This window comes from Alosa pseudoharengus, unplaced genomic scaffold (assembly GCF_046254945.1).
Source record: "Alosa pseudoharengus isolate Yale_2024_CS ecotype anadromous, Long Island Sound unplaced genomic scaffold, YU_APseudo_1.1 YU_APseudo_1.1_scf_16, whole genome shotgun sequence".
NCBI lineage: Eukaryota > Metazoa > Chordata > Actinopteri > Clupeiformes > Clupeidae > Alosa > Alosa pseudoharengus.
The window spans coordinates 12,404,948-12,431,308 of record NW_027468630.1 but is presented as its reverse complement, the minus strand read 5'-3'; the positions used below and the strand labels follow the sequence as shown (position 1 = coordinate 12,431,308).

The following is a 26,361-nucleotide window of genomic DNA, read 5'->3' as shown; positions in this document are numbered from 1 at the left end:
ACACCGTAAAAGAAAACTCTGAACATGGGAAACAAACAAAGTGGCGGCAGCCTGCCCTCCAAATAAAAACAAAAACCATGCGTGGAGTTTGTCTGAAAATACTTAAATGAAGGGTTAGCTATTTCTCTGGTGTGTTTCATTTGGTCCTATTGGTTAAAATATAATGTACGTTGTTTTGGGAAAAAGCATCTGCTAATAAATGTAAATATAAACATAAACAAACTTAATAAATATAAAATATAAACATAAACAAACTTAATAAATATAAAATATAAACATAATTTTAAGATATAAACATAAACAGACATCCTGGGCAATTGGTGACTGCACCTTTAAGTCTCTTTATTCAGTACCAGTCCAACATGCTTATAATATATGGCACTCTTATGTGATAGTAAAGGCTTTTAAACATAATGCCCTGCCTGTCCTATACCTAGACAACAAAAGTGAATACAACTCAACCAGTGGCCTACTGACTCTACACAGAGTGTCCACACAACCCCAGATTTTCTGTCTCAGTGATGTGATATAAGGTGATTCTCATAAGGACTATGAGAAATTTGGGGACTTTTAAACAAGTATAACTTCATAAGTATGCCACTGTTGTATGGTACTGGTCAGACGATGAACGAACAAGTGTGTCTGTGTGTGTGTGTGTGTGTGTGTGTGTGTGTGTGTGTGTGTGTGTGTGTGTGTGTGTGTGTGTTTGTGCATGCAAGAATGTGATTTATGGGTGCATGTATTAACAAATGCTGGATTGTTGTGGGAGATAGAAGCCATGCTGAAGTATTGAGGGGATATAATCAAATGGTGAAGTATAGTGTGGATATCATCTTACATTCCTCAAGGGAGCAGTCACATGACCCTTGCAGTGTCCTGCCGATTGCAGAATGAGTTGTTGGTGGTGTGTGTGTGTGTTGGTGGGGGGGGGGGGGGGGGGTGGCAATAGGGCCAGGCTTTCATAACTCTCAATAAGAACCACATGCAGGTCTTAGAAAAAAGGGGTGAGGGGGGGGAGGAAGGAGAGAGAGGAGAAACAGGGAGGAGGGAGGCTGAGGGGAGGAGGAAATGCATGATGACTAAAGCCTCTCTGGCTGTAAAGAGAGAGCTCTGGGAGAGAACCCTGCCATTCCCAACCCACAGCAAACAGGAGGAGAGGAAACCCTGTGTTTTTGTGTGAAGGAGAGAGAGAGAGAGAGAGAGAGAGAGAGAGAGAGAGAGAGAGAGAGAGAGAGAGAGAGAGAGAGAGAGAGAGAGGGAGGAATCACAAAAAAACATCCTTCCTGGAGACTCCACACCTCCTCAGTGGCTGATAGGGGCTTTACATTTCACAGTGTGCTCAAGAGTGTGCTCACCGGGGTGAACGTTTTGTTTCCAGCCCTTCTCCTCACAGCTGAGCAGTCGACCGGCAGACAGACTGAAGCCATGTCCAGCTCAATCCTGAGAAGAAATTCCAGCAAACAAGGATTACAGAATCTCCAGAGGTTAGTAAAAAAATATAGCCAAAGTTATGTCACCTCAGTAATTTGGGGTTATAACACACACCCATAGTAAATGATCAGGTCTCAGGTGTGTTTGCATTTTCAGCTGAGTGTAGTATGTCATGACTTCAAATTGAACTGCCAGATGCTGTCCTTTGTTCAGAATGTCGGCAACATGAGACCACAGGTAACTCCCTAGTGGGATGCATGTTTGGCATTTAAAAGAAATGGCCACATGCCGTCAATAAAGATGAGAATTTCCACAGAATACTCTGCCACTTCAATATAACCAGAAACACCAACCACCTCTGATGTCAACAGTTGTACACTATTCCTCCACTGTGTCTCTATTGCCTTTAAAGCTTGTTGTTATTGGATGGAGATTCAGGGAGTGTCTCGGAGACTGCTGAGGCTGTGGAGTTATGTGGGTCAGGGGGGCAGCCCCTTGCGTCGGCCCCATTGTTCTAGGACTAATCTGTAGGTGTTTGATTTAGATCAGGGGAGATTACTGTTATTTTTCCAAGGCAGATTATCGCCAGCTTTCATCATGTCGGACAGTTGCTATTGACGGTCCATTTTCTGTCATGATTTCCAGAACGGGAGTGGCTGCATTGTGTTGTGTTGTTGGCTATCTTGCCATCCACCCCTTCCTCCATGAGCACTTTTTTGTGGGTTCTCTGTGAGTTAAAATAAGGTCTCCTCCTATATATGTGGGAGAGAATATGTGTGTCTTTGTGTAGGCTTTGTATCCCTGCCCCCCATGATTGAGAGCCTTGAGATTGCTCAGCCTTTCAGGGTGTCTTTGGGGTTGACTCAAGGCAGCTCCCCTCTGTAGGGTGGAGTGATCAGTCTGCAGTGCCCTCTGAGCTGCCTCCATCCTGCAGTACTACTGAGGTCAAAGGCCACTGAGACGCAATGTAAACCATGAGCTTTGAAGTGCCTATAGGGTTCAAAGGATCACTGCTGTGTTTCTGACTTTTAAAATAACAATTTGGACAGAGCAGATATCACCATTTGTCTTTGTTGCAGCTTTTGTTTGGAGAATCTGGATTACATTATAAACTTTAACAACATTAACATTGAACAAAAACAAATAGTTGAACAAGACAATAGTTCTGTAACAGAGCCAGCACTTAAAAAAATGTAGTGGTCTCATTAATTAAACCACAATATATTTATAAGCCACTCTTGGAGGAGACGCTTGTCTTTTATTTTGTGGATAAACATTTTAAAATGTCAGACCTCAAAAACTCTCTGTTGTTGGCATTGCTCTGCTTCAGTTAGGAAACTGACATCATTCATAAACACCTCCCACCAAAAGCTTTCTCAGCATGTGATCCTGTTGATGTTCCCATTGGACTGTGTGTGTGTGTGTGTGTGTGTGTGTGTTAGTGTTTTGTGTGTGTGCCTGTGTGTGGTCTTCTTCATGCTGCCCGCCCCATATATTTCTGTAAAGACAGGGCCCTTCTTGCTATCCCTTATGAACCCTCTGTGGTCCAGCACTGTCAAGCCAGTTCTGACCGTCACAGACCACGGCCACCAAACTTCAGGACCCTATGATGCACAGCTGTGCAGACCTGCTGAGCTGCTTAGCCGCCTGATATGTCGGAATAATATGTTCTGCTCCAAATACAACCCTTCTGCTGATAGATATAGGCATACTGCGCCGTGCTGTAGCCTACCAGGCTTTCCCAGTCAGTCTCGTCTCATTCCTCTGTCTCTACTGCTTGCCAGAGGTGCCAGTGCAAGGTGTCAGCTTTGCACTTTATGATCTATTAGACACGTTGTGTGCTAATCATTACAAGGAGGCCCTGGTTCAAATCAACACTTCGTAAAGACTGCCCCGTGCGCCCTCCCGTTGAGCTTTAAAAATGAAATTGCGGGGGTGATGTAAAAGAAGTGGAATGTGAGTGCTGGCGTGCTTTTGGTTCACGTGGGAGAATGGAGAGTGTTTAACGTTAGCCTATTTTGCCCCAGTATTTAGCCCTGGTTGTGGCCAAGCACATTGAGTTACTCCAGGCTAAGCTACTTATCCCTGGTCTGTCTTGTACAGAAGCCCCATCTAAACCCCCTCCTAAATAAGCGTGATAAGATGAGGGGAGAATGCAGTAAACCAGTACACAAACAAGCTGACAAACTCAGAGAAAGTCCTTTATCTGCTCTTTATCTTGTGCATCAGGGCCTGGGGCAGGTTAAAGGGCAGAGGCTCAGGAAGCGAGGGCTGTTTGCACTCCTATGCTACGTCGCCCTAATGAGAAGCTAATGTGGTGAATTTGTCTCTATTTAACTGCACTGAGGGGCATTGTGAATACCAGCGTCTCACTGGCAAACACGCTCGCGAAAATATCTACATTCTGCTCGGTCAGAGTTATTACCGAGGTCATTGAGGACTCGTGTGTAAAGTTTGCGAGCAGAATCGGCCCCATTATTCCTAGGAGTCAATGGTTTTGCCCCACAGACTCCAAGCGGCCACATGAGCTGTGGTTTCTTTGCAAGCCTGTTGGTGTGTCGCTTTATGACATCATGAAAATGATATTTAGTGTGTCTCAATGGTTTCCTTTATTGCTGAAACCTCCCTAATGGCAATGACCTCATCTAGTCGAGTCCCCCTCCTCCTCTTCCTCACCCCCCCACCCCCCACCCCTCTGTATCTGTGTCGCAGGCCTCAGCTGCCTCCTCGCAGGAGTGGAAAATATGAGGGCGATCAGATCAAGCCAAGCCCTCACCACAGAGAGACATACTGCACGTTCGTATCATCAGACCAGCCAGGGATACGTGGAGAGGGGTAGGATAGGGTGATGGTGGTGGATATCATCACTGCCATGCAAAGCAGGCATCTGAGAAAATAAGCCACTCTGTTATTTCCTCCTGAGGATAGCCTCTGACATCCCTTGTGTTGTGAATGCACAGGGGCACTTCAGAACAGCATTCTCAAAACAGCACATCACAGGAGAGCTATTTAATGTTGTTTTGAGCTAAATGATCAACTGTTAAGGGAACTAATACTGGCTAATTGGAAAAGGGCAGCACAGATGGGTTCAATTTCCTCTCCCCTTAATATCTAAATTTGATTCACTCGGCTTAAGTACCTCTGATCACTGGAATGGTTGGGTCTCTGTGGTGCGCAAGAACGACCATGATTTAGCCCATAGCTGAAAGTAAACACACAAGAGATCTGATTTTATGGAGGACATTGTGTCTGTTGATTCGGTTTAATGAGGACAATTACAGCCCTGGCTGTTTCAGCTCTAAGCCCTAGCTCTAGTCTCAGAACACAACGTCAACAACAGGAAAACAGAGAAAACCTGTATCCTGTCCAGTCATTAGCTGTTGAATGCTGTCAGCTTGGCGGTGCAAGAGATTATGGGCTCATATTGAACTCCAGGTTTGGTGACATGCTAATTAGTTCACACACAACCCTGAAATGAATGCAAGTCACAGATGAATGCATAAAGAGATTAACAGGTTTTAATAAGCACCTGATTGTTGGTCAGAGGCTGTGTGGTGGACTGGCCTCTGACGGCTGCCGTTGTGCTCCTGCCTGAACTGGAGGTTCGGAGCGGTGACCTATTTTCCTGTCCAGGAGTTCCTGGACATCGGTCAGCCTCCATCTCCCCCCAGATTTTCCAGTGGAATCTCTAGCAATTAAACGCCCCACCTCAGCTAGAGTTATGTGGTAGTATAGTTGTATTTCCTTTAAAAACTGAAAGACTGACTGTTCGCTGCTGAAAACAGTGAGGTTAATATTCACCACCAAGATCTATAAGACCTCTTAAAGCAAACAAATGTGACCCTTTGTACAGACTAACACTCAAAAGATGCACAAATGTGACCCTTTGTACAGACTTAAATAACACTCAAAAGATGCGCAAATGTGACCCTTTGTAAATAACACTCAAAAGATGCAGAGTTGCTTGAGGTGTTGTTTCAACAAGCTGAACTCCCAACAGCTCCCAAGCTAAAGTTTTGGACAATTGCTTGGACTTTCATGGGGCTCTAGAGGAAAGTTCTCTGCTCTTTGCCAAACAATTACATGGGAAGAGAGGGTGTTTGGCTGGGACAGACTCTCATTTACACAGATGTTTAAACAGAAACAATGGCTGTTTATTGTTATAGTGCATTTGAGTCAATCAAAAGTACATCCACTGCCATCTTGCAGTTACGTTATGTGTACCTCAGGTAAAACATGCATCATGTGGCACAAAAAGTCATTTGACCAAAACAGAAGAAGTATGGGTACTTTCCATGATATATGGGTCATCTCTGTCGATTCACAGGAAGTCACAGGGAAGTTTCCTGTAAATGTGATATCTTTGTCAGAGAGCAAGGCAGGACACAGCCGCTTTCCTGGCCAAAGGGACTTCTCTTCCTCCCCTAAAACGTGACTGCCTTCCCTTGGCCTACTAAATGGTGAACCGCTGCCTCGCTCGCCGTGGTGACCGAACCCTCTTTCCTCATTTTTTACGCGCACTGGCGCAGCCAAGGCAATGAGCTAATTCAGTGGCAAGAGCACAGGAAAAAGAGATGAGCAGCGAGCAAAATGCAAAGCGCGGCTGGTGACTTTGGACTGAAGGGGCTAAATTGAAGCACACTGTATGTAGGGCAAAAAACAATCAGGGTGACAGTGATCGGGATATTGTGTCGGTGGGTGTTTATGGTCGACAGCGTCACCCCAATAAAAACATGGCAGAAACACTGAAGCAAGCCGGCAGCACGGAGCAGAAATACGATCATCAAACACCATAGCAGATGTCTGATAAATAGCAGCTGTAATCTGATACACTGAGCCCGCTGAGAGCTGTAAGCCCACTGAGGACTCTCACACCTCAGATCCGCTTCAGACCTCTCCCTCTCTCACCCCATTCCTTTAGCCTTTGAGCTGATTTCTCCATTTGACCCGATCGGGGGGTTTGTTATCTGTAATGGTTGCTCAAACAAATGATTTCATCAAGCCCACTGGACTGGCTCCCACTAGTTTAGCTAAACGACAGCACTAGTGCACTGGAGCACTGATCGTGGAAACACAACAAATGCCCAAGGAGTGCAGTTTGGGTAAGATGAGGTGACGTCTTTCACACTTCACCGACCGTGACTTAGGTCCATTAAAACTCCTCGTTTTGGCCCCTCTTCTGCTGCTGAAAGATAAATTGTTGATTTACAGCTCCTGTGTCAGCAGAACATTAAGTTGTTGGACTCCTGTACCCCGAGACACATAAATGATACTTCAGCATGGCCCGGACGCAAGTATGCTCACCAGTCCCTAAATATAGAGCTCCTTGAATGTCACTGGAGTCTCTTGATGTCCAGGTCTTAAGACAGCCATGTAGATGCACTTTGACATCACCAGTATTTCTTGTCCCCCCACATGCATGACTGCTTGACACATATGCAATGACACCACAGAAGCTACGGTACACTATGCTGTAGCCCCTGCAATTCCCAGTGCTGACACATATGATTTACATGTACAATGAACATCTACTTAGCTCTTGCATGGTACTTTGCAAGGTAACGTTTGTACGGGATATACACATGGTTGCACATGCCATAACTAAGCATCTCATGATTTCCGCATGTGTCACTACTTGTAAGATATCCCAAAGGTTTTTAACCCATCACAAAACAAGCAGAGACAGATATAATGAACTAAGTTTGTCCTTCCCTTTTGTAGGATAACGGCCCAGAGGAGTGTTGAGGATGCAGAGGAGATCGAGCGCGAGCGGAGACGAAGGGCCAGGCAGAGGTTTGGGGCCCAGAATGGCTCAGTAGGGTCTGGGGAGACCCAGCACAGCGGTGGATATACACTGGAGGACGACGTGTAAGTATCAAGGGTTTTACTGGACCAAGGCTGATGCTGTATGCTTCACTGATCTCGTTACTGATGGCTTGTAGTTGAGCTTTTGGTGCAGGATAACTCAATAAGTATAGGCTGTTGTTAACCCTGTTAGTTTTCATTTCTCTGAAATGCCCCAATGCAATAATTATGAACTTACAAAGAAACAAGGATTACTTCCTATCTTCCCATCAACCTTCATCCCAAACGATTTGGTGAAGTCAGAGATTGATATGGAGATAGAGGACACACCATACCACAATGAGGTAACCTGACATTTGTGGTTGAATTGCATAATCCCTCAACTTACCACACATCTTTTTTGAGCTCTTCTTGTTTAACACAATGTCCTGATGAGCAAACGCTATGAATGCGGCTGGCGCCATTTCACTAGCTGCCCACCGATCACGTCACTGTTAATAAAGTAAAGTTTGAAAATGTCATTATTTAAATGATGACCCACACTAAGATAAGATTGTTTTCTGGGTAAACCAAGAAGGGAAACCACACTGAGTCATTGTGCTGCCTCTGTTCCTAAGTCAAAAAGCAAACACTCCAAGCATCTCTGTGGACATGGCAGAGTATGTGCTCTGTAGGTGGCACTCTGTAATGGATCCAAATGACTTAATGCTCATTTCAACAGTTTTTGTGCTCATTCTTTAATTTCCCTTTTTAATCATCAAGTGATGAGTGTCCACCCTGACCTGGGCTCTCTCTCTAGCCAGACGCAAAGGAAAATACAGCCAAGTTGTATGGAGTGTTCAGTCAGCCTGTGTCAGTGAGCAGTGCTGACTACATCTCCCAGATGGAGAGAGTGCATAGTTAGCTTCTTCAGTGGAATATTCTTAATGAAGCATGTAACATGCTTTCATCAGCACTCCAAAGACAACACTACGTATGCTCAGAATAGAAGCACTTTGCTTCATCTGTAATATAATGATCATATGATTTAATTCACATTTTGTTTTGTTGTGGCGTCACACGCACAACTCTGAGACGGAGAAACATTTGTTGGCAGATTTCCCCCCAAATGACTTATTGCTAAGTGTTTGCTCTGAGCCCAAAATAAAACGTTCTGTTGTTGAGGTAATAACCAGCTAATGATCCATTGGCGGCCGAGTGGCAAGAAAGCAAGATGTTTGGCCTAAATCTGTGGCTCCACTGCAGCTGCAGAACGCTCTTCCTTTGTTACACTTCCAAAAGTATTTGGAGTTTTATGTGGGTGAGGGAGGGGAGAGTACTTTTTATATAGGAACAAAGATACAGTACAGTTGACAATGAAGAGCACAAAGGGTTTTCAGTGTGAGTCCTCAGGGGACAGCCTCTGCAAACTGCTGGCTGAACGAATGGCAGCCCTTTTCGGATAAAACGGGCATCAAACAGGAAACACATTTTCCCCTCTCGGTTTGTGTGTATTTCCATGTTCGCTCAGCTTGTTTCCATGGTATCCCAGTGCCTGGCGCACACCTGTTGCTGGCCCCGGCTCTTGACTGCGTGGCACAGCCCTCTGGTTAAATAAACAGTGCCCCAGTGGTGCTCCGTGCCGACTGGCACAGGTGTCGCTTTGTTGGGCACAGTGGGACAGACGTCTGATCACAGTATGGCTGCTGGCTGACCTTCACACATGCAGGGCTTTGTCTATGGCCCTCTGTTTAAACACCATGCTGTCTGCAGCTCATCCGTCAGTGCTTTGTGCCTGCTTGAAGTTGCTTTGGTGATCCACAATAGCGATACCCTGTGCGATTTTGAACAAATTGTATGTTTTTTGGTGGACTGAGAAAAGCTAGGTTTGGTGTATGCTTTCCTATTGTAGATCATAGGAAACACATGGCATATATACTTACACATATGTAAACGGGGCTGAGGATTATAAGTTAGGCAATACTGAAATATATAGAGGTGGAATGTTACAGAATGCTGTAAGTAAACCAATTGGGTAATAGTTTGTATTTAAAACCAGTCCCTTGGACACACAGGTTAATTATGCATTGAATTCCGACCCTTTTGTCTTATTTTCTCTGTAGCTCTGAGAGTGACTTCAAGCCCTCTCACCAGTCAGCCATGGAGGAGGACGAGGGCTTCAGCGACTGGACCCAGAGGCTGGAGAAGCGTCGGCAGAAGCGCATGGAGGAGCACGCTAGTTCGACGGAGGAGGACAGAACGGTACCGGCGCCACCCAGACAGAACGGCACCACCAGACACACCAGCACGAGCGTTTCCATCCTGAAGTCCACCACACACAGACCACTGCAGAACGGAGCAGGAGGAGGGCCACAGGAGGAGGAGGGCTGGAGCTGGCGAAGACACAAGGAGCAGGAGGACACGGGTCACAGAGACTGGGAGGGAGAGGAGGACATCAGGAAAACAGGAGCAAAGGCCAAGGTACAATGCAACAATCAAGTATCAAATAAGACCTACAGAACTGAGGTTCCACCGACTCTCAAATAAGCACATATTTCCTTCTTGCAGGCAGACAAAAAGCCGCTGATAATTTCATACACGTCCAAGCTGGTCCTGCAGCACGATGTGAGGTACATGAACGGCAATGGAGTGACAGACGGAGGGGATGTGACATCACACATGACCACATCCAAGATCATACCAAGGTAAGAGACCATTATAGGCTAGAATGGGCTTCATAATTTCATGTAATTTCAGCCTGTGTCAAGTCATCTCCACTGGTTTTAGCTCAGTCATGTTGCCTTTCATCACTGTTGAACATTATTCTAAAGCACCGGACTGAGCTAATAGTTTCTTTTACAGTCAGGAACAGTAGATATTAGCAGTGAAAATAGGTGACCACATGTACCTGTTTTCAACATAATTCCTAGTGAAGGTAGGCTACATGCTCAGACAAACAGATGCAAATATTCTAACATTCCACAGAAAGTTACACATGAGTTGAACACATATTGAGAAATCACACAAATTGGTGTAACTTTCTTGACTTCCTCAAATTTGACATCCTTCCAGTTCCTGTTCAGCTTAGTGTAAACTGAACAGGAACACATAATTATACACAGTCAGTCATGACAGATAGAAGACGATCATCCTCCTCCTCCAGCTACCACAGAGTCAGGTAAACCACTTGGCCACAATTATATCAGTTTGGAAATCTAGCCAGATGGAAATGTAGCCTAAGTGTTGTTGCTTTCTGATTTATGATTTTAAGACTTTTAGAACTATGAAAGTCTCTGCTATGACTGTGTAATGTGGTGTGCAACCTATAGAACAAAACTAGCTCATGCAAATCTGCAGTGAATACACTCATATTTAAAACCTATTAAATACGTAATATTCGTGGTTTTTATATGACCAGCTCACTATTCTCACTTAATTTGCTGTCACCACAGGGCTGAGAGTCTTGCAGAGGATGATGAGGCATTCGAGGCTGCCCAGGAGCGGGAGGCCAAACTGCAGAGCATCCGACTAAGCCACCAGCAGAAGGAGCAGCAGGAATTAGACGAGCTGAGGCAGAAGGGCATGGATGCCCAGCAGGAGCTCGAGGATCTCAACATGAGGAGAGAGGAGCGCCGGCGCGCCCGCGAGGAGGAGGAAAGACGGCGGGAAGAAGAAGAGCAGCTGCGCAAAGCCAGAGAGGAGGTCAAATGAACGCAGCCCGCCCTTGCACAACACACAGACATATCAGGCATATCAAGTTCACACATAAGCTCTTACATAATGCAGGTTTTTTAGGGAACTAGTTTGTATAACATCCTAAAACAATCAAATCCATTTAAAAAAGATAAACACAACTGTCGTAGCCTACAAACTAGCTAGGCCTACACTAATCTGAGTACCCAGAAGGCCTACACTAATGTGGCTGACATTAGCACGCTAGTTAGTTAGTTAGTTAGCTTCTGCTTAGTTACATCTTAAATGCATCTCATCACACAACGTATGAGTTCTTATGTGAATGCTTTTTTTGGTCCATCAGGAGGAGAGGCAGAGGATGCGAGAGGAGATCGAGCGGAGGAGGATGGAGGCCACGGAGAGGAGGATGAAACGCCTGAGCACCTCCAGCGCCGAGGAGGAGCCCTTCAGTCCTCTCAGTCCCAGGAGCCCCTCTTTTAAGGTAGGCTAGGCTACAGGCATGCCTGATAGCACTTATCGCGTAGCCTGATGTCTATTCATACTGTAGCCTACATGCTGAATGCTTATTAAAAAGCTTCCCAATATCTCATTACTACTGGTGGCATTTATGTTCTGTTTTTCATGCATCACATTCAGAAGCTTCTCATTCAGTTCTATCCAGTAAGTTGGATGTGATGATGTAAATGTGGTGGTGAGGTGGTTAGGTGTTTGATCTGTGAAATGCTGTATAATCACAATAAGTAATTGATTTCAGACATGAGTATTTGGTGTGAAGCAGTGTTGCACATGCTCGTCTGTTGTACCCGTTTTGTCCTCCTGACTTGTTGCTGCTTCCCCTTTCATTGCATGTTGACATATCCTCTGTTTCCTTTGCAACATTAGGACATAACAGAATTGGATCAACTGTTCACTGCATGTGTTTGCTGTGCTCTTGCCTTGACTATAGATGATATCTAAACATCTACACTCTCCGGACATAGGTGTAGTCCTATCTAACACTGCATGTGTGCAACCTTTCAGAGACCTACCAGTCTGACAAAGCTATTAGTCGGACAAAAAAGAGATGCTATCTATCTCTCACACTGACTAATCAAGACTGGCTAAACATTCTCTGTGACGTGGGTTCAGTTTTTTTCCTCCACAACATTTCTAAAATTGTAAAAAAAAAAAAAAAATCCTATTGTGCAGTGTGTTCCTGTGCAAAGTATGTGTGTCTGTCTGCAGCAAGTGTGGTGTCTGCCTTTTTTATGCTTGAATCATTCTTGCTGCCAATGTGCTTCTGCCTGTGTAATTTCAGAATGAGAATGAAGAGAGGGTGACTGCAGAAAGCACATGCTCGGTGAGTTTGTCACTCACTAACCACTGGTTCAGGTTTCATGGTCCCAAGGTGCAGTGGGAAAGAACCAAAACTGTGGTTTGAATGTGGGTGTGATGAGCATCTGCCAGCTCTCTATGTGCTGCTTTGGATGTGTTGTGCTTTTGTGTCCCTACAGTCTCTGCAGTAACTTTTTGGAATAGTCGTTTATTTCATAATAATAAAAGTTGTCTTTCAAAAAAAACATATGGTCAACGACAATGTGAAGCACTTGAAAGTATGTTAAGCACTTTAAAGACTATTTACTGTAGGAGTACTCTCAGAGAAGGGTGAAATGACTGGGATAAGCACTATGTTAGCTTGTTGAAGACAGCTATCTGACAGATGACAGCACCTGAACTGTGTGATCAGCATGAAGGCATCCTGCCAGTTTCCCTCAGTTACTGTGCACATGCCAAGTGGTGATCTGACATTGAATCCAATCCATTTCTCTCTCCTCAGATTACAGAGAGAACAGAGTCTTTGAAATGCTCGCTTAAGAAAAGGTGAGTTCACTGACATAACCCAGTTGTCCTCTTGAATAGGAAGTATACACACTAGGTGACTTTCACGGGTGTGGAAACTAGGGATGTGGTCATAAACGTGTGGTCTGCCGGTGATAAAAGCGCTAGTTGTGTCTTTGTCCGTATCCACATTTGGCTAAATGGATAGTGTTGTGTGACAGTAAAGTTGACAGGAGCCCGGCAATTGGGTGCGACTTTTCCTTTTATTGCGTTACTTTTGTTCAACATGATTTATGGCACAGCTAATCCACTCCAGATGTTGCCCTGGTGTTTGCATTTGGTGGTTGGTGAGATATGCACTCACAACCATTGTCAGGCTCCACACTGTCTGAGCCTGTTCACTATCAGTGCTAAACAGCTTGCTGCCACACAGAGATATGTGCAGTAGGATGCTGCCTGGCAGATGTCTTGAAAGTGAATCAGACAGTCACAGTCACAGAGTTAAGATATGTTAAGATCAAGGTTTCAGATGAAGGAAATGAGAATCCTTGTCTGTATGTCACACGTTTGACATCCAATTGGGCCGACTTAGCTGGCTGAGGGGGGCTCCACTTTGCCATCGGTGTGCAGAGCATCCTTTCATTGTTTGCTGAGATGCCAGCAGCGACGGGGGAGAGGAAGCATCTCACTTCGCTGATGTAAACATGACGGAAGACATCCTGCCTCAGGTCCTGCCGCTGCCGGCGCCACTTCACCCCTCTCCAGTGAAGAGAGCATGACATCATCGGGTCTTATCCAAACACCTTCCCTCACTGTTCATTCATCTCTGTCTCTCCTTAGGACAGCCTCGGTTAAGATTCCCAAATCTTTTTCTAATCACTACAGCATGATCTCATCCAAGACGGCTGGAGAAGATTCAAAGAGCACATAAAAATGAATACCGGAAAGGAAAAGAAATACAAACCTATCATTTCACCTCCTTTCTTGTGCTCTGTAATTATAGTACACTATTTTTTGCCTGGCACAGATATCAGCTATATAATATGGATGTACTCCTCTGTCTGCAAGCATGATACACATACTTAATGAGTTAGAAGGTAGACTCGTTAGTTTGTATGATTGCTCAAAGTCCTCGATATGGAACAAAGCACCATTGTGAAACCATTGGGAGGTTAAATCCAGTCCTTGGACATTAGTTTGGCAAACAGTACTAAATACAGTTATCATCTCCAAGTCATGAATGGATGACATGTAATATACTTTAGCTGTTATTTTCAAATAATATTTCTCCCCCCCCCCCTCTTAAAAACAGCAACAGCCTGAAGAGCGCTCAACCTCCTGTACCAATTGCCAAGATTGACGACAGACTGGAACAGTACAATCAGGCCATTGAGGTAAGCTGTTCTCCATTTGCTTATGGCGGTTCATGAGGGTCAGATACTAAACACCAGCATGAGTCAAACTTCAAAAAAAAAAAAGTGCATTTCTCAACGCGTAATTTTCACCTTGCACAGGACCTGTTTCCCAGACACTGATGTGAAGTGTACATGCTCTGACATGTTCTACTCGTTCAATCCAAGCCATGCTCTCATACATGAACTGACGTAGTCTGCGTCTCTATCTAACAAATCATCTTGCGTTTCCCCTTGTCAGTGAGAATGAACTAGGAGGCCCTTTGAGCCTTTGAGGTGTTGTCTCGTCTCAGAGTTACAACACGTCATACCTGGGCTGGCAGATTTAACTGCAGGCTGGGGGTGGTACACAAATACCCCGTTTGCCTACCGCCCCCCTCAGTTATGGGAAAGCAGATGTGCGGGACTGATTGAGTCACTATCCTCTGTAGCACTGTGATGTGAAGAAATGTCACTACTGACTCAGAACCAGTAGTCATTCACAAGTTCCTCACCATGTCCCAACATCATTACCTGGAGCCAAACCAGGTCTTACACAATGAACACAGCCCAGTGTAACCACCTGCTCATGTTTTTCACCATATGCCAGCAGCATCCTCATTTGGAACAAAGTCAGATACACCTGCAAGAATGACAGACTTATGCACACACTGTGCGTCCAGCCAAAAGTAATATTGTTAGTCATACAATTTTTTAAGCTAATGTCTAGCCGTATGGCTCTTGGGATCCACACCCAGATGAACCGTCTCTGACTGAACATGTGCCAGTACCAATTGTGAAAAATTGTAAAAGAAATCACTTAGACATGCCTGTGTAGCATATGGCCCAAAATAAGTAATTCTATCTCCAATGCCCTTGGCCGTCTTTGGCAAACGCAAAGAAATGTGTGTGCTGTTTTCAAACAACCGCAAGAGTCAGCAAAATGGCATGAATACAAAACATGTTTCCTCTCAAACAAAGCCTGTCAGGCCCCAAAATTTATAACACCCCCACTTGTGCTTACAGATTTCCTCAAAGGAAGCCAAAGCAGCCAAGCAAGCTTTGATGGAGATCCCCAGCCCCCCTGAGCCCGTGGCCTCAAAGAAGAGCCTGTTTGAAGCAGGAGATGCCTGGAACCAGAATGCCTCAAAGACCACTCCATCCAAAGTACAGTAGTTTACTAATCCATGGACATATGTACATAAGATATCTGTTTTGTTCTGTTACAGAGAGATGTTCTGTTATCTGCCCTGTACATTTAGTGGAGAGGACAGAAATGGTCATGGAATACTATATATGTTGAATACATTAAAAGAACATTTACAGCACAGCCATTTACATTAAAATCTACTAATGTAATATAATTATAATAACACCGTGTTCAATGTCTGTGCCTTAGGATGCAGAGGAGTTGAAGGTGGGTGTGGCTGACCTTATCACCAAATGGGCACAGGGCAGCTCAGACGGGAGTGTGAAGACCTCGCCCTCGAAGGCAGCGGTGAGATGATCTATGAGAGTTATACTTAACAGCAAAAAAAAGTGCAGTTGCTGTGACTGAGATCTGCCACAGTTTTTCATTCATGTGTATGGCTCCGTAACCATAAGAGTGAGTAGTTTATGTGAAGATGACAGCATTTATGTCACTAAGGTAAACACACAATCTAAAATAGCTTGGACAGCAGTTATGTGTCTCTTGGCAGGCATGCTAAACCCTTGATCTTGAAACATTACCCAACATTAATAAATACTAGCTAAAGATGACCTCTCCTTCGAAAGTAGTTGCTAGGTATAAATACTAAGACTTGGTAACTGTAAATGAACTTCATTGGTCTATAGCAAGACACTCACTGCATGTAATCTGACATTAATGCACATTTCCGCTTTGATAACATGTAAATTAAATTTGTGTCTTTAGCAGGCATTGAAAACTCAGGGATAACGGATGTATAATACATGTTTTGTTAAACATGTTGCATAAACAGCTCTTGGGCCATTCTGAATTGTTCAGACTTGCTAGCTCTCCTGCATCTATCTCTCCCCTCTTCTCTTCTTCTACTCCCTCAGTCTTCTTATTTCAACTCCCCTGTCTGGTGTTCTACTTACCATTTCCTTCTCCAAGGTAACTGAAACTTTCTTTTTCCACTACATGTATTTCTCCATCTTAAACTTTCTCCATCTGCCCTCTCTTTTGCCATAGCTTTTATTGATCTGAACAAGGCCGAACACAAAGTCCAAGTCAGACAGTGCTGCTATTAAACTGAATGAGCGCACCAGCTCTGGTTGAACGTTCACAGCTGAGGGAGTCTCTCAACAGATAATCCAGTTTGCTCGGTGGCTGTTATCTGTGAAATTCTGCCCCCTACTGTTCAAATTTTCAATGAACATTATTTGGTTGTCATGTCATCAATCAATCACTTAACTAGGCTGCTCTATTCAAATGTCTTCAGACGGTGTTCACATTTAGAGGTCAGGTTTTGGTTTAATACATTGATGTTCCTTCCTCTATAACAGGAAGTGAAGCCTGGTGATGTATTAAACAAGAAGAACCTCTGGGAAAATCTAGGAGACTCACCTGGAAACTCTGGACCCGGAGCAAAAGTATTGAATTGCTCTTTAAATCAGAATTTTTTGTAATCTCAGTCACTTGACTTTTTTCAAAAATAAGACAGAAATATGCTTATTGTGAGATTCTCTTAATGAATATTAGATGCATTAATTGGCATAATGTGTAGATTTGAGTAATAAAACATCTGAATTAATTATTAACGTTATGATTATCTTGACTAGATAATGATTCAGCAAAGTCAATGTAGATATACAGCATTTTCACCATAAGTGTAATTGTTTACTTCATTACAGGGCACTCCTTGTGGCAAGAAGTATAAATTTGTCAAGACCCGGCATGGAAAATATGAAAAGATTGCAGTTGATGATGAATACACATTTGAGAAATCAGGTACGTTCCTTCTCATGTTTTTTTTTTTTAAATAAATTTCTTATACACCTATCTTACAGTAAATTAACTCATATGACATTACATATCTTTACAATACATGTTTTTCTTGAGCATATTATATCAATTTAAATGAATAAAACAGGATTTTTGTAACAATTCCCATTTGAGGTGTCAACAAAAGTATCTACTGCTTCATGACCAAGATAATATCTTTTGCCATTGTCATACTTTGTCATTTGACGAGCCACTTTGTATGTGAAACTAATTTGAATAAATCAGACAGTTGTCATGTTGTGCTGACTTTGATCCTCACACCATGGGCTACTTATCATCACCTTTAATAGGAGAGGTCTGTCACAGCCCTACGCACATCTCTTCCATTAAAAGGGCATGCTAGTGTCTTGTCTGGTTCCCTATACATGTGGATGGGTTGGGCATTAGAGAGGTTTGCTAATCCCATGTGACTTTGTGAGGGGAGGGTAGCCAGGTGTGGAGAGCAGAGTATTTAAGCACACTGGGCAAGACTGTCAGGAAGCAGGAACTAGGATTATGTGTGCCTTGACACAAGTAGTACTGTCCTGTCTTTGTGATTCTTCACATACCTGACCAGGATTCTACCTAGTGCAGGTCACGCCTGCCATTCAAAGACCCACTTAAATTAGGGTTAACTTTAACTTTAATGTATGGTTATAAATTATGAACAAATGTTTGTGGAACAATTGGTGTGGGACAGACTGTAAGCATTTACCTTGTACACTGAATACATTAGCCAAAGTACAAAGGTTATGAATATTTAAAAATCTAAACCGACAGGACTTTTCAGAAACATTTTCTGCTAACAACACACACAAGCCAAATCTGTACACAACTACAAAACCATACCTGTGATGGAGCCATACTTTATGGTGGTAAATAAGTATTTGTAGAGACTATTGAAACAAGCCTTGCATGCGTAGTCTGGGTCTCTATATTTTAATTAGTGTAAATTCAAAGTAGTATATATGAAACACTGTACAAACATGTCAAAACACAACATTAAGACGTTTAGAATGGTTGAAACAAGTGTGTGAAATTACTTTAATCAATCCATCAAAAAGCAAATATACTCATTGAAATACAAAACTTTTGCACTTTATTCTTTACTATTCTTAAAATATTGAACATGCAAGTAAAAACAACCATAGATAAAACGTAGAACATCCAAAATTACCCTCCCCTCGAACAAAAATATACTGTACTGCTATTAATGACATGGACAACATTGTAAGACAGTGTCTTCAAAGCCATAGAAAGGATTCCCACAGAAGGCACCTGCATTAAGGCATCCCCTAAATACACTTAAGCCATTCCGTACCCTCAGAGCATCCAAGGATTTTCTCTCATCTTCTAATAACAACATGCCATCTATGCACAGGATACTTAGAGGACCCTGATCCACTTTACTTGCTCATGTCAAACTACATTGGCTAGTTATCCAATAAACCCTCTGTCACATTCTATGACCCAACTCCATTCCAAATCTAAAACATTTCCACCAAGTCCCTCGTCAAAACATATTTCCCGAGACAACATGATCAACTACTGTACATTTTAAAGTTTGTCCAATTTGCAATAATTTATTAATTTATTGTGCACCTCCGGAAACTGTTTCATGAAAAACCTACAGATTTTACTGTTATACTCAATATACATACCTTAAATATAGCACCCCAGGCCTGGCCTCCAGCCTCCCTCCCCCTGTGCTTATGAAGTCACTGCCTCACACAGCTGTGCTTGTCCGTCTTATACTGTCCTTCCACACTGTCAATCCAGGAATGTACAAGCTCTATTTTCACACAGAAACACCCGCAGTGCCGGGCCCAGTACGGTAGATACTCTGCCACACCCATGCTCAGGTTAAAAGCAATTAGTAAAAAAAAAACTGGACATTCTCAAGCATGTACCATGTGTACAGTGTAGCTAAAGCTAAAAGTTTGTAAACGCCTGCTAGCAAATCCTTCTTGAAATGATAGCTTGTCTTTTCTCTTCTTGGTAAACTGATCTGAGTTGGATACATTTAGAAGGTTTAAAAATAAACATCTGAAAAATCCATTGCTCTCAGACATCAGTTGTTTTGGACTTTGACATACCGAATCCTCTCGCTGTTCTGTTAAAGTCCTTGGGTTCCTCTTCTTGAGTTTTGCGTTGTATTAGACCCCTCTCAAACATCGTAGCAATTTTGTTCAGTGGTTTTTCAGCAGCCTCCCTTAGCTTCCTAGCATCAAAACGTGGACTATAAAGAAGGATAGGCAAATGATACACAAACGAAGGGATGTCAACCTGGCTTTCTTTTGAGGGGTTTTTATCATCTTCCTCACTTTTATTGGCATTCACATGCTTCAAGATTTTGTCTTTGGTGGAGAACATTTGAAAGAGAACTGCATCCCACATCTTCATAGCCCTGGGGGGTGCCTCCTTCTTAACAATCTCCTGTTCTGTGGGTTTATCTTTGGCACCAGCAGTATTTCCATCTTTGCCCTCACCCCCCTTCTTTCTGTCATCCTCTGCCTCCTTGATCTCTGGATCCAGTTCAGGAAACTTGGCCTCCTCAGGTTCAACCACCATGTGCTTCTTTAGTCTACCCCAGCCACTCAGCTTGGCTTTTAGTCCTTTGGGTTTCAGTGATGCTTTGGCCCTATTGACTGCCTTTGGGGCAGCATTCGATACCTCATCCACCTTCTTCTGTGTTGCTGAAGGTGTAGTTGAGGAGGCAGACTGTTTATGGTTTGTTGTTGCAGTTGAGACCTTGTCCTCGATAATATCACCACAATCAGCTGGTGGCACTGTTTGTGCCACTTCCACTATAGGTTGTGTCTGAGATATTGAAACTGGAGGTCGTGTTTTCTCTGTGGATGAGGCTTCTGTTTGCGTTGTTGTGAATAGGTTTTGTGGTTGTGGTGCTGTGGCGGTAACTTCAGATTGTGCTTGAGGAAGGGATTGAGGTTGTGTTGTGACTGTAGCTTGTGTTTCCACTGTTGAGCCTGGTGGTTTTGTGGTGGTGACTGTGGTTAAAACTTGTGGCTGTATTGTCACTGGAGATTTGGTTTGATTTTTTGGGAGTGGCGGTTGGGATTGGGCTGTTGTGATTGTAGGTGTTTGCCTATCTATGGCTGGAAGAGATGTCTTCCTTGAATTTGGAGCCTCTGTTTGCATTGTTTTAATGGGGGCATGTGATTGTGGTGTTGTGACAGATACTTGCGCCTGTTCTATGGTTATTGAGGTTGGGTGTTTAGAATCAGAACTCACTTCAGTCGGTACCTTTGAGTCCATTGTAGACTTTGAGTCAGATGAAGTGATTGTTGCATTCTTTGTATCATTTTTGATCTTGTGGGGTGGCATAAGGCCTGTACTTGTTTGTACGAAGGGCTTGTTGTCTTTTGTAAGCTTCAAAGAAAACTTGGTTGATAGATCGAAGTTTTTTTCAACTATGTCTGTGACTTTAACATCAGACATACTGGTGGAAGTAGCATTTTCATCTGTACTCTGATTTGGTTTGTTTTCTAATGAATGGCTGACATTACCATCTCCAGAAGAATTTGTGGAAGAGCCAGTCGCAAGTATGGATTTGTTCTCTAATCTAGGTGAAAGATATTGTCTTGTGTTCATCATTTGTTTAGTGTCAGCAGTCATCACAGAGGCCCTAATGTCCATGGTGGACTTTGCAGATAATCCATTGTCTGCAAAAAGCATGTCAGAGGACCTAATCTCACTGTCAGATTTGATGGACTGCCTGATATCCATGGTTGATTTTGCATAAAGCTTATTTTCTGTAGACAGTGTTGTGTAAGATTTTCTGTCCATAGTTGGAGTTGTTGACAAAGTTGGAGTAGTTACATTTCTCCTGACCATGGTTGGAGTTGTGGATGTTTTCCTGTCCATGATTGAAGTTAAAGGGGTTCTTCTGTCCATAGTTGGAGTTGATGAGGTTCTCCTGTCCATGATAGGAGTTAATAAAGTTCTTCTGTCCATGGTTGGAGTTGATAAGATTCTTCTGTCCATGGTTGGAGTTGAAGAGGTTCTCCTCTCCATAGTTGGAGTTGAAGATGTTCTCCTGTCCACAATTGGAGTTGAAGTGGTTCTCCTGTCCATAGTTGGATTTGAAGTGTTTTTTCTATCCATGGTTGGAGTTGATAAGATTTTCCTGTCCATGGTTGGAGTTGATGAGACTCTCCTGTCCATGATTGGAGTTGAAGTGGTTCTCCTGTCTATGGTTGGATTTGAAGTGGTTCTGTTGTCCACAGTTGGAGTTGAAGTGGGCCTCCTTTCCATGGTTGGGGTTGATAAAGTTCTCCTGGCCATTGTTGGAGTTGTTCCTATGTTTGTTGTAGAGTTAGCTGATTGTTTGACAGCTGTGGTGAGATCATTAAAAGGATTTGTTAGTGCTCTGGAGTAGATAACTGATTTTGTTAAAGTGTCAGCTTTAGTGTCTGAAGCTGGAGTTTCAGTTCCTGTTTTGACCATGCTAGGAAGTCCAGTCTCTTTGTTATCTGGTTTTGTAGGTGGATGTAAGGGAACTGCACTGGTACTACTGAATGGATTAACATATTTTGATACATCTGGGGAGTTAATGCTGTCAGCAATCTTTTTTGATAACTGACTATCACTAGTAGGGATAACCAAAGAATTTAAATCTGTTGCCAAATTGATGGCAGAAGGCATGACTGCAGGAAGTGTTTTGGATGGTTCTGAATTGATCGTTTTTGAAGTGGTTTTAGTGTTTGTTTCTATTGTAGATGTGCCTGTAATAGTTTTAGAGACTGTGGTCTCTACACTTGACTTTGTAGTAGCTGCATTTGAGGTAGCAAGAATGCTATGAGAGTTTGTATCAGTGGTCTTTGTCAATTTCTTGGTCTCTGTGGATATATCTGACTGGACTTTTGACAAAGTAGAATTATTTGGAAGAGGTTGTGAAGTTGAATTTGATGACAGTTTGCTGACTATAACTTGCTGTTTAGATGTGGATTCTTGAATGCACAAAGTTGATTGAGGCATTTGTTGTGCCATTTGTTTCACTGGCATTTCTGCAGCATGTGAACTTTCATTGTTAATGTTTGTTTTGAGCAAAGGGTAAATAGGCATACTTTGTCCATGGGTTAGGACCGAAGTCGTCAGTGTTCTTTTGTCTTTCACCGAAAATGACTTCAAATCTTCTCTCACAGTACACCCATTTGCCATAACTGATTCAGTTATTTGTTCAATGGGCTCCTTTGAGCTCGCCAGAACTGCCTGTCTGCCTGAACTTTGCACCATATCTTTTTGTTGGGATGATACCGGTGCATTTAGTCTTGACACACCTTCTGTTGGTGTTTCCTGAGCCTGTCTAGCTAATACAGATGTATCAGGGATTTTCTCATCAGATACTGGTGTTTGTAACTGATTCACAGTGTTATCAGATGATGTAGTCACTGCTGAAGAGTTCTGAGATGTAGACAGATGGATCATGGAGGTGCTCAGCTTAGTTCCACTCTGTGCCTCACTTTGCAGTTTTGTAGTTCCTTCAAGTTGCTGTGAGTTTTCCTCAGGTTTATTCATAGCATTTGAGGAATTTATATCATGTGTTGCTGAATTGACTGTTCTTGAAGATGACAAATCATCTAGACAACTTTTGGGTGCATCACCTGACTGTGTCTTATTTGCAGAGGGACCATAATAAGTCTTGATTCCCCCGTAAGCAGCATATTCAACAGGAGTCAGTCCGTAATAGGTTGATTTCACCCTAGGTTTGTGGAGCTCACTTGTCGATGCATTCAGTCTTTGATTTCCAAGTAATCGTGATGGAGGTCTTGGTGACCAGTGTACTGGGGTGATCGGGGTCTGATAGGGTGTGATGGGGTTTTGATAGCTCTGAGGGGGAGGTGCAGGGACTGGAAGGCCCTGGCTCACAGATCTTGGTATGGTAAATTCATTTGAGGGTGTCGCTGGTGCAACTGCCTCATATGTCTGAGCCCTGGAAATCTGATACTCCTGTGGGGCCATAGTAGGCACAGGCTCCACACTTGCTGTAGCATTTAGCTGAGAGGCCTCTGTCGGTTTTGTTCTCATTAAAGAAACGTCCGATGGTAACTTGGGTATTGACAGGGCCTCAGCGATAACTTTAGCTGCTAGACTAACTTCTTTTTGAGGCTCGTTTAAGTCAATGCCATTTTGAATTTGAGCTTTGTTTATTTCCTGTGGCACAGAAGGTTTTAGAGGATTAGGGGGTATAGCAGATATTTCGCTTCTGGTGATGATAGACGATGTGGGTCCCTGAACCTCTTTTTTAACTGCATGGTGGACATCCCTTGTGGAGGAAAAGGTAGGAGGTGCAGCAAAGAGCAGTGGGTTGGCTTTAGATATTTCTAAAACTGGAGTTTTAGCCCTAGAGACCTGAAAAGCAGGAGTCTTTGGTCGCCCTGATGGGGTTTTTCTTCCTGTAGGATCATAGGAAGAAGTCACACTCTTCTTCACCTCAGAGGTAGGTGTTTTCTCCCTGTGTATGGTTGAAAGAGATGCTCCATTGTAGGATGTGTTAAGTCCAGTTATGTCTTGAAGAGATGGAGGCTTAGATAACTCATAAAATGTGGCTTTAGATGTATATACTTTCAAGTGTTTTTTCATGGCAGATAACTCTCCAGAAACCATGTGAGGGGCAGAGCCCTGTGAATACATTTCAGGCTCTGGCTTATGGTTTGTGACTGATACTGACGCCAGGACTGGCACATGAGGTTGACTTGGGGTCTGGGCAAAGACAGGAAGTTGTGGAGGAGCAAGAGTTTCTGGAGAGCTTTGAAACGGTACAGGGAGCATTTGTTCTTGAGATGGTCTTGGTGGAGGCATAACCACAGTGGGTCCATATGGGCCTTGTGTTGATTGGTTTGGGAAACTAGAAGCTTGAGTAGTCACAGTGGGTCCATACGGGCCTTGTGTTGATTGGTTTGGGAAACTAGAAGCTTGAGTAGTCACAGTGGGTCGATATGGGCATTGCGATTGTTGGTTTGGGAAACTAGGAAATTGAGCAGCCGCAGTGGGTCCATAAGGGCCTGCTGAGAGTTGGTTTGCGATACTAGGAGGTTGAGCACTTCCAAATGTTTGTATTGGTTGAGGGGCTGAGGGGGCCATTGGAGCTAGCTGTTGTCCTGGTGGTTGATTGGATAGTGGGATTGACGTTTTGTGCCCATAGGATCCTGGTATGGACGTCTGATTGAAAGTACTAGAAACAGGTGGTGGCACTTGGGGTAGACTAGATCCAAGTGTTAGAGTTGAAGTTGACAAATGTCTTTGTAAAGAACCAGAACTCTGTTGTCCGGGCGCTGCTTTTGGGAAAGGGGTAGCCTCAGTGGATCCATAGTGGCCTTTTGTAAAGGGCTGGGGTAAGGCACTTGAGATGGGGCCTTGGAGTTGAGGTGGAGGTTGAGGGGGGGCTGTGTAGGCTTGGGTTGGAACTGTTGCAGTCAAAGAACTTGGCAAAGGTGCTTGGGATTGCTGTTGTAAGGTTGGTGGTGCTGGACAGACCCCAGCCGGTCTCGGTCCATACGGGCCTGGTGTGATTGTTTGACCAGCGGCTGGCTCAGGTGCTTTGGCTGTGGGTTCTGTGATTGACAGCTCAGTGATGGGGGTGGCATCATCAAACAGAAATGAGGAACATGCATACAGGGGTGCGATGTGACACTCAGGCACAGGAGCCAAATTTGACAATGACTGCGTAGATGCAGCCTCAGATCCATGAAAAGGAGAGTTACGTCGGTATGACAAGGGTGTGGGTGACTGCTGGTAGAAGGGTCTGGCTGAGTAGCAGTTCAGGTTGAGGGAACTGCCATAGAGCGGGACGTCTGGTGTTCTTGGTGGCGTTGAGGTGTCACTAAATTCTAAGTCGCTGATCTCATTAACTGGAGAAAGATTCGAGCGGAAAGGGATGGGGGTTTGGGAACAGGAGGAAGACTTCTTCTTGGCTGACTTCTTGATGAGTTTCTGCAGGCGGGCGTTATCCTTGCCTGGCTTGGGAAGCAGTGGGGGAGGGTACTGGGAGGGCTCCAGGTCAGGAAGGGGTCCATTGCTAAAACTGACCGCCATCACCATTTCAACCCCCTGGAAAATAAAAAGGAATATAAAGGAAAATGTTACTTAGGAGTTAAGAGACTTTAAAAGAAATTATGACATACAAATGGTTTTGATGCTGCAACTATGCTTCAGTCCTCCTTTGTAAATTAAACTAATTCAATCTTCTGTCAATTTTTCAGGTGAAGACTTATGAAAGACCAGCTGAGAAGCAGATTCAGAGCATTCAAAGACATTGTGACAATTCTCTCACATTCACCTAGGATATTAGACATTAGATCCCCCTTTTTTAACATTTAATATTTTCCATGGTCATTCGTTATCATTTCAGTATTTCCTATGTACCCTATGATAATGCCAATCTATTCTATCCTTTAAATATGTTTTGCTTTGTTGTCAATATATTTGTTTTGTATTTATGATTACAGTGTTATCATTTTTTTTTGTTATTGACCCAGTTCCAATTTCAGTAATTCCATATGTTATTAAAACACTGAAGAGACTGTTGTTGTTTTAAGTCCCGCAGTTGCTTCAGAAATAGGTATAGAAACAGAATCAGGAGCAATAAACTGGGAATAAGCATGGATTGTTCTTCAGTACGTACTTGTCTGTCTGAATGCCTGCAATGTTTTATTAATGTGAATCGACAGCTAGCTGCGTTTATTTTCTATTCATTTTGCACTGCATGTGGCTTTCAGGAACATAGACTGAGGTTCTGTCACAATGATAAAGACTTGCTTTGACTGCCTAAGCATTTTTAATGTGTCAAACATTCAAAACCACCTTCAAGATATACAAAACATTGTAGTGAAGTGGTTTTAAATAACAGAGTGGAGAAAGTATGCTAGAGCTAAGAAATAAGTCATCATCATGAAAGCCAAGTGAAATTAACCTTGTGTATTTATAGAGGGTTTTTACTTGGCTAAATAAATATGTAGTCCTATTATTAAGTTTACACAGGCTGGCATTGCTAAACATAATTGACCCTACTTGTTGATCATTGTATTACAGACATTCATTTCCTATTTCCATTTTTTCGTTTTCATATAAAGCTAGAAGATGCTGGGAAAAAGTTGTGGATTGGGATCAATGATGAAAATAGCACATAAATGATGTTTAATACAATTTGCTTATTGTTTTTCTTTCCTGTGAAAGTTACAAGTGTGGATGAACAATTGCATATGTATAATATGTATACTTTCAGTCAGTCCCCTT

At 43.3% G+C, this 26,361-nt stretch overlaps 1 protein-coding gene across 2 annotated transcripts; it reads left to right on the top strand.

The window, feature by feature from the left end:
* The first annotated feature begins 1,148 nt into the window (after positions 1-1,148).
* Positions 1,149-26,271, top strand: lsp1b (lymphocyte specific protein 1 b). Of its 2 annotated transcripts, XM_076287076.1 has the most exons (14): positions 1,151-1,484; positions 7,153-7,299; positions 9,339-9,696; positions 9,784-9,920; positions 10,668-10,917; positions 11,252-11,389; positions 12,206-12,247; positions 12,725-12,768; positions 14,039-14,120; positions 15,144-15,284; positions 15,517-15,615; positions 16,629-16,715; positions 16,977-17,073; positions 25,329-26,271. In XM_076287076.1, the coding sequence occupies exons 1-14, from the start codon at positions 1,426-1,428 to the stop codon at positions 25,340-25,342; spliced, it is 1,695 nt and encodes a 564-aa protein (XP_076143191.1). In that variant the 5' UTR covers positions 1,151-1,425; the 3' UTR covers positions 25,343-26,271. The 2 variants fall into 2 exon arrangements, with proteins under 2 accessions (XP_076143192.1, XP_076143191.1); XM_076287077.1 differs by lacking the exon at positions 12,206-12,247 and having other exon boundaries at positions 1,149-1,484.
* Positions 26,272-26,361: the final 90 nt, after the last annotated feature.

Excerpts from the sequence above, each read along its gene's own strand:
- lsp1b (XM_076287076.1), top strand. The coding sequence starts at position 1,426 with ATGTCCAGCTCAATCCTGAGAAGAAATTCCAGCAAACAAGGATTACAG. Across the intron at positions 10,918-11,251 it reads TGCGCAAAGCCAGAGAGGAG|GAGGAGAGGCAGAGGATGCG; the intron begins GTCAAATGAACG and ends TTGGTCCATCAG. Across the intron at positions 14,121-15,143 it reads AGTACAATCAGGCCATTGAG|ATTTCCTCAAAGGAAGCCAA; the intron begins GTAAGCTGTTCT and ends TTGTGCTTACAG.